Below are 13,725 nucleotides of genomic sequence, written 5' to 3'. Positions count from 1 at the left end.
CTTTAACAAAAGTTTTTTTTTATTCTAAAAACATAAAAGTAACAAATTTAATACAAAGAGTTAAATAATAACAGTCTCATGTTATTGTTATTTAAAAGAATACTTATTTCAAAAACAAATCAGAAAATACGTACATAACGTGTATAGAAAGTCAAGTATAGGACCTAAAATAATGCGCATTTAAACTAAAAACAAACAAAAAAATAAATAAAATAAAAGAAATATTTTTCTACATAAATACATAAAAGTAACAATATGTATTTTTTTTCTTACATACGTACGCATTTAAATAGAATTAAATAAACAAAAAGAAAAAATTAAACAAAAAAATATCTTAAATTATAATTATTTGTATGTATAATCAAACTTAAATTTAGTAGTATTTTTAGGAAGTAATCCTATTTTAAACAAAAAAAAAATTACAATAAACACAAAAAAAAGTTATAATAAAATTTGTAATAAAAATAATTTTTTTTCTTTGTTATTGAATTAATTAAAATTATATTCAATAAGTAAGAGGTGTCAAAATAAATTATGCATTTACATTTTTGTAATACAGTTTTAAAAGTGAGACATGAAAACATGAAACAAAAAAAGAATAAAACGAAGTCAGAAAAAATAGTTTTTAAAAATATTTTGCTGTTTCTTTTATTGGATGGAAAATAAATTTACATACGTATGAAGATTGGGTCAGATATGCAACCGGGAAATATTTCATGCGGCAAATCTTTCTTTGGCTGGAACTTTTAAGACTATTTACTACTAGGGAACCGATCGGATTTTGTTCGATTTGTAAGAATTTTGAATCATCTTAAACCATTTTTGATATACATTGAAAATGTCGAAATCCTACTGAAAGTTTTCAAAGGTAACAATTGAGGGGTATAGGTAGGTAGGTAGAAATGGCGATCTCAAGGCAACCTAGCCTCAGATCCAATTGGCGCTGTAGTGCGCCGTTTTGATACCAAAAACTCTTTTGACCTTTGATTGAAAGGGATAGATTGATAGAGAAGCTTCATAGCGATTATGTTAGAGCCATTTTGTTGCATTGAGAAAAAAGAAAAGGTCTCTAATCTTTGTCTCAGATAGCTCATCAAGTTCGTGAAAGAATGCTTTTTCAAAGTATTTCATTCTAGTGTTTGCCAAAGCAGGACATTTGCAGAGGAAATGGATTATCGTTTCACTTTCTCTTTGGTCACTACAACTTCGGCAAAAGGTGTTGTAAGAGATACCCAACTTCTCTGCATGAACTCCTATAGGCCAATGTCCGATACAAACCGCAACAATCCTGGCTATGTCTTGCCTTGGACGTCATAAAAGATCGTTTGTACAGGTTTTGTTATAGATGGGCCATATCTTCCTAGATATAATGCAGTTGGGTAAATTGCTCGACCTTCGGTTTGATTCAGTTTGGTAGATAGAAAAGATTTTACCCTTCATAGCACCAAGAGGAATGTTAACCATTTCCGCAAGTGAGCTATGAAGGGCCGATCAATGCCTGGCTAGCTCGACAGCCCGTTCATTTTCCACGATACCACTATGGCCCGGAACCCAGATCAGGGTGACACCGAGGTTGATATTCAGGCTCGCAAGCTCATCGCGACATTGCTGGACCAATTTAGATGAGGATATTATCGAGTTAATGGCTTTGACAGCTGCCTGACTGTCTGTAAAGATAGCCACATTTCGGTTTTGGTTTGGGTTTTGTTTAAGTATCTTACATGACTCCCTTATTGCCAGCAGTTCAGCCTGAAAAACGCTAGCAAAGTCAGGAAGCCTAAAGGATTTGGCTACATTTAGGGACTCAGAAAAGATCCCAGAACCAACTCCGCACTCCATCTTTGAGCTGTCAGTAAAGATGGTTGTGTCGAAACCTATCGACACGATGTCATCCTCCCAATCTTCTCTCGATGGGTAAATAACCTTACTAAGGTTCAAAGTAGGAGTGCAGTAGTCAGTGTCTACCGAGATAATATCTGAGGGAATCAATTTCGTTGTGTTGCTGTGACCATAAGGTTTTGAAACCAGCTATTTGATTCCTTCACCCTAATGACGCTGCAGGAAACTATATGTATTTAATAATGTCGATTGGTAGAAGATCCAAAATAACGTTTAAGGCGTCCGTTGGGCAAGTACGCATGGCCCCTGTGGTGCCCACGCAAGCTGTTCTCTGAACCTTATTTAACTTATTAATATTATAGGCTTTGCTAAGAGCAGGCCACCACACAATCGAACCATATGTTAAGATTGGGCTTACTACGGCTGTGTACGTCCATAAAATCATCTTCGACTGATGTATCCACTTTTTGCCGAAAGTTTTGCTGCAGGCGTAGAAGGCAACACAGGCATTCTTAACCCTTCTTTAGTTTCCAGTTTAGTTTAGGGTCGAGTATAACTCCTAAATATTTTGCACTGGAAGACAATGATAGTATTTGACCGTTGAGTCGAGGTAGCGTGAAGGGCGGTACTTTAGTTTTGGTGGTAAAGAGTAACAGTTCAGTTTTACTTTGGTTAACTCCTAGTCCACAACTCGTGGCCCAGTTGCTAACTTTCTTCAAAGCTGACTCCGTGATTTCACTAATCACAGAGGTGTACTTTTTTGACACCAATAGCACCAAATCATCCGCGTAGGCTACCGCCTTCACTCCACATCTCTCTAATTTAACGAGAATTGTATCAATGACCAGAAGCCATAGAAGAGGCGAAAGGACACCACCCTGTGGTGTTCCATTGAGCGGTATAATTTCAAAACTCTTCTTTTCCACTTTTGAGAATTTAAAGTAAAACGAAAAAAAAACAGTTACTTACTTAAGGTGGCATTCATAGTTCACACAATTCTGTGTAAACTAGGGCTTCACCTAACAAACTTCACAATCTAGCTCGGTTCCCAGCTAGATGTCTCCAGTTTCGCGCTCAAAGTTGGGTGAGGTCACTTTCCACTTGTGCATGCCACCTAATTAGCGGTCTTGAAATATTAAAATAAGAATTAGTTAAAGCTTTCTAGTTAGGGTTCCAGGAATTTTGGTATTATTGTACCTTTAAATATAACATTCAAGCTTAACCCATCTAGAAAAAAATAAAGGCACATGAATCCAGCTTTATCTATTTTTAAATAGCTTTTATACTAAAGTGTGATTTTTTAAAAGCTATAGGAAAGTTTAAAACAAAAACATGCATAAAATCTTTACATGACTCGATAGTACGGTCCGTATAATTTGAAGATAATTTCATGCAAATTTTGACCTTGACTGCGCCTCAAATGGTCCATCCGATTAGTCCAATTTTGGCATACTCTTTCCAACATTTCGGCTGGTATCTCAAGAATAAACACTTCAATTTTGTCTTGCAATGCGTCAATTGAAGCGGGCTTGATTGTATAGACATGAGCCTTAAAATAGTCTAAAGGCATTAAATCGCACGATTTAGGCGGCCAATTGACCTAAAACGAAATTGCCAATTCTGCCAAGCCCCGTTGTATATTACCTTCACTCTGGGGTCAAGGCGACTGCTGTAAAACAGCCGTTTCGTCAGAGCAAAGGCTCTTCTGGCCCTGGTCAAAGCAGCATTTATATGTCTGCGAAATATAAATACTGCTCTACCGAGGTACTTCACCACACTTTTGCTTGCTAATGGCTGCCCGTGAAGATCAACGATGACCATCTTGCCCCCAATTTTTGCTAGTATCCCTCGTGGTCCTAGCCAACTGAGTCCGTAACAGAATTGTCTCCGACTTCTAGACTTTATTATCAGTTTCCAGTCGTCACAATATGACTGAATCTTGTCGACATCAAGCTGCAAGAGCAATCTAATAACCTCAACTTTTCGGACCGCTCTGTACGCAATTAGATCGTCGGCGTAAGCAATTGCCTTTGTTAGAATACCTATGGGATCGCTGGTGTAAATGCTGAAGAGAATCGGCGAAATCGCAGCTCCCTATTCAGGACCATTTTTAAATAGGAATGTTGTGGTAGAAGTTACATTGCCACTTTTGACAACAAACTTTCTACCGTTAAGCATATCATAAAGTATATACAACAATGGCTTGCTTATGCCAAGCCTGCTCAGTTTTAGGTAAAGACCCTCTAACCATACGGTGTCAAAAGCCTTTTGCAGATCAACCAGAACAGCACCTGTGCATTGTTGTTTTGATTTATTCCATTGGATATCAGAAACGAGTTTAGACGCAGCATGAATTGTGTCATGACCCGCCTTGAACCCGAACTGTTTATCCGGAATTATTTTGTTGTCCGCAGCCCACTTAGTCAGAGCCCTATTAATGATTTTTTCGAAAACTTTGCTGATGCTCGGAAGAAGACTTATCGACCGAAGATTTGACGGGTTGGAGTTGTCCTTTCCCTTTTTTCGGGAGAGGATGAACCACAGCGGTCTTCCAATGCATTGGATAATATGCATTATTCAGTGCATTGTTGAAGAGTGTGGTGTAAATGTCAATTGCTTCCGTCGGTAAATGTCTTAGTACAACGTTGGATATACTTTTTATTTTTTATTGAGTTGAAGATGAGCTGAAGCTCAACCTTCGTCACTAACAAGGGACTTGGTCCTATTTGCTCGGCGATTAAGGCATTTGCCAAGGAATCGTCATTGAACCGCATGAAACCGCGGTTCTCAGATCGCCATTGTGTCATATCATTTCGAAGGTAAAAGTGATTAAGTAGGGCTCTGTTTTTCAGGTCGTTGTTGGGGCGAATGCTAACATTCACCTTGTACACTTGCTTGAAACCAGCTCCTACCGCCTCCACTTTTTCCTTCGGATATTCATCTATGTAAAAGTAATCGTCAAAGATGGTTTCTTCTGGACCTATTTGCACTGTCCTGAGTACTTCCCTGTTTTCTTCAGTTCTTTGGAGTTTCAGACACGGAAGGTCATTATCGTTCTTTTTTTCCTGGATATATTGTTGATTTTAGGGAACATACTAGGGTCACTGGAATTAACTGACCGGCTCTTGAGGTCCCAGTAGGGGAGAGTGGGGCTTAAAGTAACAGGGGTAAGAAGTAACAGCTAAAAATAATAGGGTTCCCCTTAAAATTAAGAATCGCGTAAAGGAGAAAAATGTGCATCCTTTCCATATCTATCAGCGTCACTACTACAGTTGTCAATTGGACGTCAACGAGAAAAGTTCTGTGTGTGGTCCCAAAAAACAGCAGGTTTCTAACTTTTTTTTTTGTTTGTATTTTTGGACTTTCTGTTCACACAGAAGAGATAGCGTGGTGGTTGTTTTTTTAAACATCCATCATAGTTTTTGTTGTTTTTGTATGTATATCTTATATATGTATGATATTCGGTTTTTTGTATATTAATTTCTTTGTGCGAAATTTCATGGTGAGGCAAGTTGTAACGTTTTTGTGGGGTAAATAGTAACATGTTAAAACTTACCCCTCGATTCTTCTTTTACTGATCGTTGTGATCGCTCAAGATGCCTGGATGCGAAATAACTCCGGAAAGCAATGACAGTGCATGATATTCCGTCAATCGTAAGCAAAGCTCTGCCCTTAGCCCTGAATCCGACAAACATACAAAATGGATTTAAGAAGACTGGAATCGTTCCCCTGAACGAATACATTTTTCAGGATCATGATTTCTTGTAGGCGTTTGTAACTGATCGGCCAAATCCAACAGAATCTGATAACACACTTCCTTATGTGGAACAACAAGCTGAAACAGGAGGAGCCATTTACGAGGAGCAACCTGACCAAACATTACCTGCAGTGGCACAGTCTTCAGTTACTGAACATGTTTTATCATTGGACCCTGTTCCGATACTTACATGTTCACCGGGACCACCCGGATTCGAACTACAAAAAAATAATTTCCCACCCGATCATATAAGGCCTTTACTAAAGGCAGGGCAGCGAAAAAAAAATATAACTCGTATGGTTAGAAAAACGGCAATTTTGACGGATATACCCGAGAAAGCAGCCATTTTGGAGGAAAGAAACAAAGTTCTGGCCAAAAAAAGAACCAAGAACGCAGCTAAAAAGGGGCCTAGGAAAAAACAAAAATAACAGTTGAAGAAAAAGGTAGGTAGCCTCTCCATTAGAAGATGATGATGACCAACAAAGTTTGTATCTCGTTTATTGTGGGGCATTTTCTGAAAGCTTGCCCCCACCAAGTGCGTAAAAAGATCTCTTCGTGTATACGTATGCCTCAACTGTGACACGGATAAAGATTCTTCTTCCTAGTCCTATATTTTTTGATGAATGAATTGTGATTTTTTATTTTTTTGTTTTGAACTTATTTTTTTTTTAATTAAAACTAGGGCTGCTTTTTTACAAAACATATTTAAATAATATATTTTCCTTAGCAAAAGTTTTATATAATTGAATTAAGAGTTATGTTTTTTTTTTATTAGATTTTAATAAAATAATAATGTTCATTAAAAATATTTCTTAGTTTTTTATAATTCGTGTTACAACTTACCCCTACTTATGTTACAACTAGCCCCATGTGGGGGTAAGTTGAAACAACACGTTATTTTTTTTCAATGTAATATCTTGACATCTTTCGAGCATTCTTTGTTTAAATTTGTGTGTGGATCTTGTAGCTGAAACATTGTTTTTAAATTTAAAAGAGTTTTGGCAGACTTATTTTCAAAATATTAGGATCTACAGAGGTTTTCGTATAAAGTGTTACTTTAAGCCCCACTCTCCCCTACTTGATAATTGATAGCCTGTAGCTCTTCTTAATCAACAAATTGACATTTTTTATTGACGACTACTGTGTCCTAACCTCCAAGTCGTGTGGGTCTGTAAGTCGTCTGTACAAGTTTTTGAGTCTTGTCAGTAAGCCACTCTTGTGCCTACGTAGTGCGTCAATTGTCGCGTTTCTGTAAGCGTCCATTTGGTTCCGTTCTTTGTACTTTGGAATTGTCCGTTCCATCGTTCGTTTTATTGTTTCGTCCATCTGTGGTTAAAGTTGGTCCATTTCTGTATTTGTCAGGTTTCTGTTAGTTGGTGAGGCTATGTCACTCAAACAAAGTTCTCTCGCTAAGGCGTTGGTGAAACAAGGCCAGCGCACATGCCAACTGCATGTAAGCAGTTTCGAGGGTGATTACCCACTTTGCCTGTAACTTTTAGTCTGGTGTCGCAACAGCAAAAGATCCAAAAAGGAGCCACTTCTTGAATACGATGGCTTTTCAGTAGCCAGCAGGTCGACTTACAACGCTGTAAAGATTCATCAAATTAAAAAGATGATTACCTCTGGGATTATTATGTTGATTTCCCCAATCTACATGTGCGTTCAAATCACCGGCCAAGATGAAATAATTTTCTTCCAAGCTCAGTTTCAGTTCCCTAAAAAGAATCTCGAGTTCTGAAGCAAAGTAAGTGACCTGCGGAGCTCCAGCGGCATAAGCCGCAATCATATACATCCGCTTCCCTTGACTGAGAGAGATGCATACAACGCAAACCTTTCATTTTTCATTCATTCATTGTTGTATATGACTTATAATTAATGCCTTTTCGTATAAGGAGAGCGACACCGCCCCCTTGAGTGAAGTCGGGCCGGTCTCTTCTTATGATATTGTAATTTTTATGAGTCAATTTGTGTTTGTGGTTTAGCTTAGGTTCGCTAGCCATAAACACATCGGGACTGTAGTCTTTCAACAATTGGAACATATTGGCTCTTCGTTCAATCCTAATCAGTGAATTTACATTCACAGCTAGGACTTTTAGGCGCGTCTCCAGCAGCGCGCCCATTATGGTCTAAATTGCGCCAGGCCAGGCAACAAAGCGTGGAGATGATCTACCTTTTTGCCTTGCTCCTTTATCTGGCTTTGCAGCCCTGTTAGTTGACCTTGAATGCTCAACAACAAGGTTACAATGTCAGGCTGCACCTCTAGTGCCTTAGGCACAGGGCCTTTGGGCAACCGTTGGTAGGGCCTGTCTCGTGTTCCCATTCCCTGACACCATTTGGGCGTAAGAAAATTTGGGATGCACGAATTTTGTGTTGGAGCCTGTCGAAATATTCGACTTCTTTCGGCTTTTTGACTGGCCTGTTTTTGTTTTATTTGTTGGTTTGGGCAACCCCTATAGTTAGCCGGGTGTCCTTGGTTTCCACAAAGGACACACTTGAGCAGGATCAAATCCTCAACCCGCTCATTCCCCAGCTTGCATTCTCCTTCTTTGTGGGTTTCTGAGCACCTGACACAACGCAACTGCATATTGCAGTTGGCATTGGCATGGCCAAACCTCTGGCAGTTAGTACATTGTAAAATGCCGTCGTGCCTTTTTAATGTATCCCAGCGTACAGTTTGATTGTCGAGAGATGTGATTCCCTTGACACTATTAACACTGCTTTGGTTCGATAATGTTACCAGGAACATTGGCAGCCTATAACCCCCTCGCCTGGACTTCACCGTAGTGAAAGGCTTGACCCCGATAAAATCGAGATCGTCCGTGGCTTTTTGACGGAGCTCAGCTAACAGCACCTCCGGTTCCGTGCAGGAACTTATGCCTTTCAGAAGGACCGTCTTGAATTTTTCGCTCTTAGGCGTGTAGCTGAAGAACTTAGCGGTGGCCTGTTTGAGCACGCCTTAAAGTAAATTGTATTCGGCCAGTGAGAAGCAATGTACCGAATACCGCTTTTCGTTGTCATTCAAAATATTTTTTACAAAATGGCCCTTAGTGGCCGACTTACATACCTGTTTCAAGTCCTGCAGGTCAACCCGGTAGGTCCTAATTGGTGGCACCTTCTCGTTCTTGGGCTGTGGTTGTTTCTGATGCTGCTGCTGTTGTTGCTGCTTCTGCTGCTTTTGCTGCTCCTGCTGCCTTGGTTGTAGTTGTTGTTGTTGCTGCTGTTTGGCATTAGCCGAGGTCGATAGGACCTCAGCAATTGGGCCTTTCACTACAGCTGGCTTCTTTTTATTTTGCTCTGCTCCTGTGTTTTTGCTGCTGTGGTTGTTGTTGCTGTTGTTTTTGCTGCTGTTGCTTTTGCGCTGCCTCTTTCTGTCGGCGCGCCTCTTGCTTTTTTTTCGGACGCCAGCTCCACTAGGCCACCAATTAGTTATTACAAACTGTGGCTTACTGCCTACTTAAATGGAAAACCTTACAAATGCTCTTTTAATTTAAAATTATCTACTATCCACTTATAAACACTTGTTTTCTCTTTGAAAGTCAAAGAACGACTTTTAAGTACGATGTTAAAAAAATCGCAAGACAGCGCATCACCTTGTCTAAAACCTTTTTTGACATCGAAAGGTTCTGTTAAGTTCTGTCCAACCTTTATGGAGCAGCGTGAATACTCTATGGTCATGCTGCACAACCGGACGAGTTTGACAGGGATGCTAAAACTAGACATGGCTCTATACAGCTCGTCCCTGTAGATGCTGTCATATGCGGCCTTGACATCGAAGAAAAGATGGTGGGTGTCGGTTGTTTGTTCTTGGGTTTGCCGTTATATTTGAATATTTGATCGACTGTGGACTTTCCTGGTCTAAAACCACACTGATAAGAACCTATCAGGTTGTTGACGATGGGCTTTAAACGTTCACATATTACGACAAAGAAAATTGTTTGAGAAGGAATTAGGAATAAAATTAAAAAATATGAAACAACGATATATTTATATTTATTTATTTTTTGACAGCTATCTCAATACAGCTATCCAACTCGTTTAACAAGGTATCTAAAAACCCACCTATCCAAATCGAGATTGAACGCAGCCAATTATGTCACCTGCCAATACGTTATGCAATGAAAACTTGTCAAATAAGTGTGACAAATTTGACCTGTCACCTGCCAATGTTTATGAAATAGGTCCCAGAACGTCCAAAGCCTTGGCTCACAATCGGGATTGATGGAGAGAGGCTTGTTGAATGATTCCAGGATTTTGTCGTAACTTTGATGATGACATAAGATAAGATTGACAATTGTGGTGTGTTCTGAAACTAAATGTTTTAAAATGTGAAAGCTCAAAGTTGTCAAACAATAATATTGAGAAACCGTTCATTCTTAACTATTAAAATCGGATAAAGCTGATACTCGTACAATTGAGAGAATAGAGAACTTGAAATTTGGATCAATCGACAATCGACTGGAATGAATGAACAAAACTATTTTAGTATTAAGATCCTGGTGGTAGATACAATTTTGTCTCTGGATGGTTTCTTTTCACTGAACACTTTTTAACTTAGATAATGTTCAACATTCAGCTTTCCCAAATCTCTGATGTATTACTTGGAAGGTGTTTTTTAGAATGTTGTCAATAAACTATAAGAAAACTCCTATTTTATCAAAATTGTATCTTAATATTTTGAAATTCACTATAATTTTTAGAACTTATGCACGTATTTAAAAAGTAAAACTATGCTGATTAAGAGAAATGGAACTGTTCAGCCTATTTTAGAAAATAATGTTGATTTATAAAATTTTAACCATAATTGTACACTAAGCTCATTTTATATTCTTTGTGTACTTGTACTTTTACATAGCCACTGAGTTATCGAAATATAAATAAAAGTCAAATTATATAACGTCAAACCTAAAAACCACATGGCTCAAAAAAGACTAAATTTCCGTCTTGCTCGCCATTATTAAAATACTTGTCCTCCAAAGAGGTTATAAATAAATTCTTTATAAATCATTCAAGTACTCTATTGTTTTATTCAAAGATCAATATATATAAGAAATCGAAAACGCTTGGTTTCAACATTTTCATGGTGACCCCGACGTGATTTATTTCGCTATACTTTTGCCATCACGATGGCCGAAGCCGCTCAGAAGAAAATAGAACCGCTAAAAGCTCGACGTCTCGTTTGCACCAAACAATTAGACAGAATAAATGAGTTTCTATCAGAAATTAATGCAAAACACACTTCGGAATTCGAGGTTCGTCTTCAAGCTTTGGAGTCTGTTTTTAAAGCATTTGAACAACTCCAGATCAAGTTGGAGGATATCGATCCCAAGGAAATTGGTGCCAAAGTCGACGTGCGAGCTGAATGCGAGGAGATGTACTACAAATCAAGATCCAAAGTTCTTCATGAAATACAAAGTCGAAAATCTACTTTGCGAACAGAAAATGTTGTATCTACCGAAACTAAATCATCTAATCAGTTGAAACTTCCAAAGCTTAACATTCCTATTTTTTCAGGTGAAGTTACCCAGTGGCTATCCTTTCACGAAATTTTCAATTCCCTAATCCACAATAATTCCTCATTAAGCAATGTCTCCGAGCTACACTATTTGATTTCCTCTCTATCTAGTCAAGCTGCTAGGACAATACAATCGTTGGAGATCACTGATGACAACTTAGAAGTTGCTCTCAATCTGCTTATTGAAAAGTACGACAACAAACGTGTGATTGCCACTGAACACATTAAAAAGGTAATGATGTATTCAGCTATTCGAAAACCTTCATCGTCAAGTCTACGTCAATTTTGTGATGAGATCAATAGTCATCTTCGTGCTCTTACTACACTTGGACGTCCTGTAAGCCAATGGGATGACCTACTAGTTCAAATACTTCTCCCAAAACTCGACAGTGCAACACTTAACAAATGGAACGAAGAAGGACCCACCGAAAGAATGCCCAGTTACCAGGAGCTTATAAAATTTCTTACCAAACGCACCCTGATTCTCAATGACGACATTCCTCAGGCAAGTACTGCAGTTCATGCTAAAACTAACCAAATTCATCGCTCTAAAACCTTTTCTATTCAACATTCAAATAATAAAAATAACACACGATCAATTTGTTTATTTTGCAAAAAGCCTAACCATAATATTTACAAGTGTTATCAATTTCTTACTCTGCCTGTTGCTCAAAAACAAAGTTTTGTTAGTGGGAACCAACTATGTTTTAATTGCATTAAGCCCAATCATGATGCAAATAATTGCCAAGCATCAAAATGTCGCAAGTGCAACAATTCACATCACACGCTGCTTCATGACGATAACGTTATACGCATCCCTCAGGATGTTCCACAATCGGCTTCATATAACATTGCATCAACTTCAAATGGCCAAAGACCTACCTCAAACAATGTCGCAAGTTCTTCCAACAGCCTGGCTTCGCCGATGATTCAGCCATATCCCCAAACATATCATCTTCATGAAAATACGTCTCCAGCTGCATACGATACACAAAGCCGTTCAGCACAAGCCATTCTTGCCACTGCAGTAGTTTTTGCTCTTGATAAACAAAACACCCCAGTTCCTTGCCGAGTTTTGCTTGACTCTGCTTCTCATGTCAGCTTGTTAACTGAGCGATTCGCAAACCTTTTAGGCATAAGACGTAAGAGTAAAATAATGTCCATCTGTAGCATCGGAGAAAATTCATTAATTTGCAAACATCAAATTAGCTTCACCATCAAATCGCGATTTAATAATTATGCTGAAAATATTGATGCTTATATTGTGGCCAGAATATCAGAGTTCCTTCCTGATGCTCCCATTAATACAAACGGTTTATCTATACCATCGAATATTAATCTCGCAGATCCCTTATTTGGAACCCCAAGTCGAGTTGATCTGTTGATAGGAGCTGAATATTTATTATCCATTGGACAGATTAAGCTAGGCCCTTGGCTTCCAACTCTTCAAAACACTGTATTTGGCTGGGTGGTGTCTGGCAGCATTGCACAAGGAGAATGCAAGAAAAAGGTCCATTGCTTGGTAAACGATTCTGATGAAAATAGTGAAAATGAAAATATTGCATCAATGCTTACCTCTTTTTGGGAAATTGAAAAGCACGAACAAATTGAATTGCCATTCACGAAAAATGAAAAAATTTGTGAAGAACATTTTCTTAAAAATGTGAAACGTCTCAGAAATGGCCGAATTGAGGTAAGATTGCCTTTTAAGCAGAATCCAGAATCATTAGGCAATTCTTATGCGACTGCCCTTCGAAGATTTTACGCATTAGAACGTAAATTGATAAAAAATCACGATCTCGCAGTGCAATATGTTTCATTTATGAAAGAATACAAGCAACTGAAACATATGGTGGAGATCAAAAATCAAGATTTTGGTAAATTACATTATTATATTCCCCACCATTGCATAACAAAACCTGAGAGCTCTACTACAAAACTAAGAGTAGTTTTTGATGCTAGTGCCAAATGTGATAATGGTGTGAGCTTAAACGACATCTTATACGTGGGCCCAGTCGTGCAGCCTGACTTGTTTTCTTTACTTATCAAATCTAGATCACATAACTACGTGTTTACTGCTGACGTAGTAACTAAAATGTACCGTCAAATTGCTCTCAATGAACAAGATCGAGCATTTCACCAAATTTTGTGGAGAGACAGACCAGATGAAGAGATAAAGACTTATGAACTCTGTACTGTGACGTATGGTACGGCCTCAGCATCTTTTTTGGCTACAAGAGCGCTTTTGTACTTAGCAGAGGAAGAGGGTGATAAATTTTCAGTAGGAGCATCAACAATCAAAACAGAATGGGGCTAGCACGTTAGAGGAGCTCGAATGTATCAAAAGAGAATTAAGAGGAATATTGGAACGTGGTGGATTAACGCTAAAAAAAATGGTGTTCTAATAATGATAGCTTGCTACAAGATATACCACATGAAGAAAAGGAACAATTTTTTCAACTTAAAAACAATGATGTCATCAAGACACTCGGTGTAGTGCGGGACCCAAAGGATGATACTTTTTTTTACAAGGTCAATGCCGGTGAAAATAAGCATATTACTAAACGCACTGTGTTAGCTGATATAGCACGTTTATATGACCCTTTAGGACTTATAA

At 38.4% G+C, this 13,725-nt stretch overlaps 1 protein-coding gene across 1 annotated transcript; it reads left to right on the top strand.

The window, feature by feature from the left end:
• Positions 1–10,719: 10,719 nt before the first annotated feature.
• LOC129939528 (uncharacterized) lies at positions 10,720–13,425 on the top strand. The gene is made up of 2 exons (XM_056047571.1): positions 10,720–11,613; positions 11,728–13,425. Exons 1-2 carry the CDS (start codon positions 10,720–10,722, stop codon positions 13,423–13,425), a joined length of 2,592 nt encoding a protein of 863 aa, XP_055903546.1.
• The last annotated feature ends 300 nt before the right edge of the window (positions 13,426–13,725 follow it).

Source organism: Eupeodes corollae, chromosome 1 (assembly GCF_945859685.1).
Source record: "Eupeodes corollae chromosome 1, idEupCoro1.1, whole genome shotgun sequence".
NCBI lineage: Eukaryota > Metazoa > Arthropoda > Insecta > Diptera > Syrphidae > Eupeodes > Eupeodes corollae.
Note: the sequence above shows the minus strand (reverse complement) of the source record. Positions and strands in the feature narration are given on the sequence as shown.

Bases quoted from the DNA above. Each gene is read 5' to 3' on its own strand.
- LOC129939528 (XM_056047571.1), top strand. From the start codon at position 10,720: ATGGCCGAAGCCGCTCAGAAGAAAATAGAACCGCTAAAAGCTCGACGT. The intron at 11,614-11,727 runs GCAAGTACTGCA...TTTTGCAAAAAG, and splicing joins TCAATGACGACATTCCTCAG to CCTAACCATAATATTTACAA.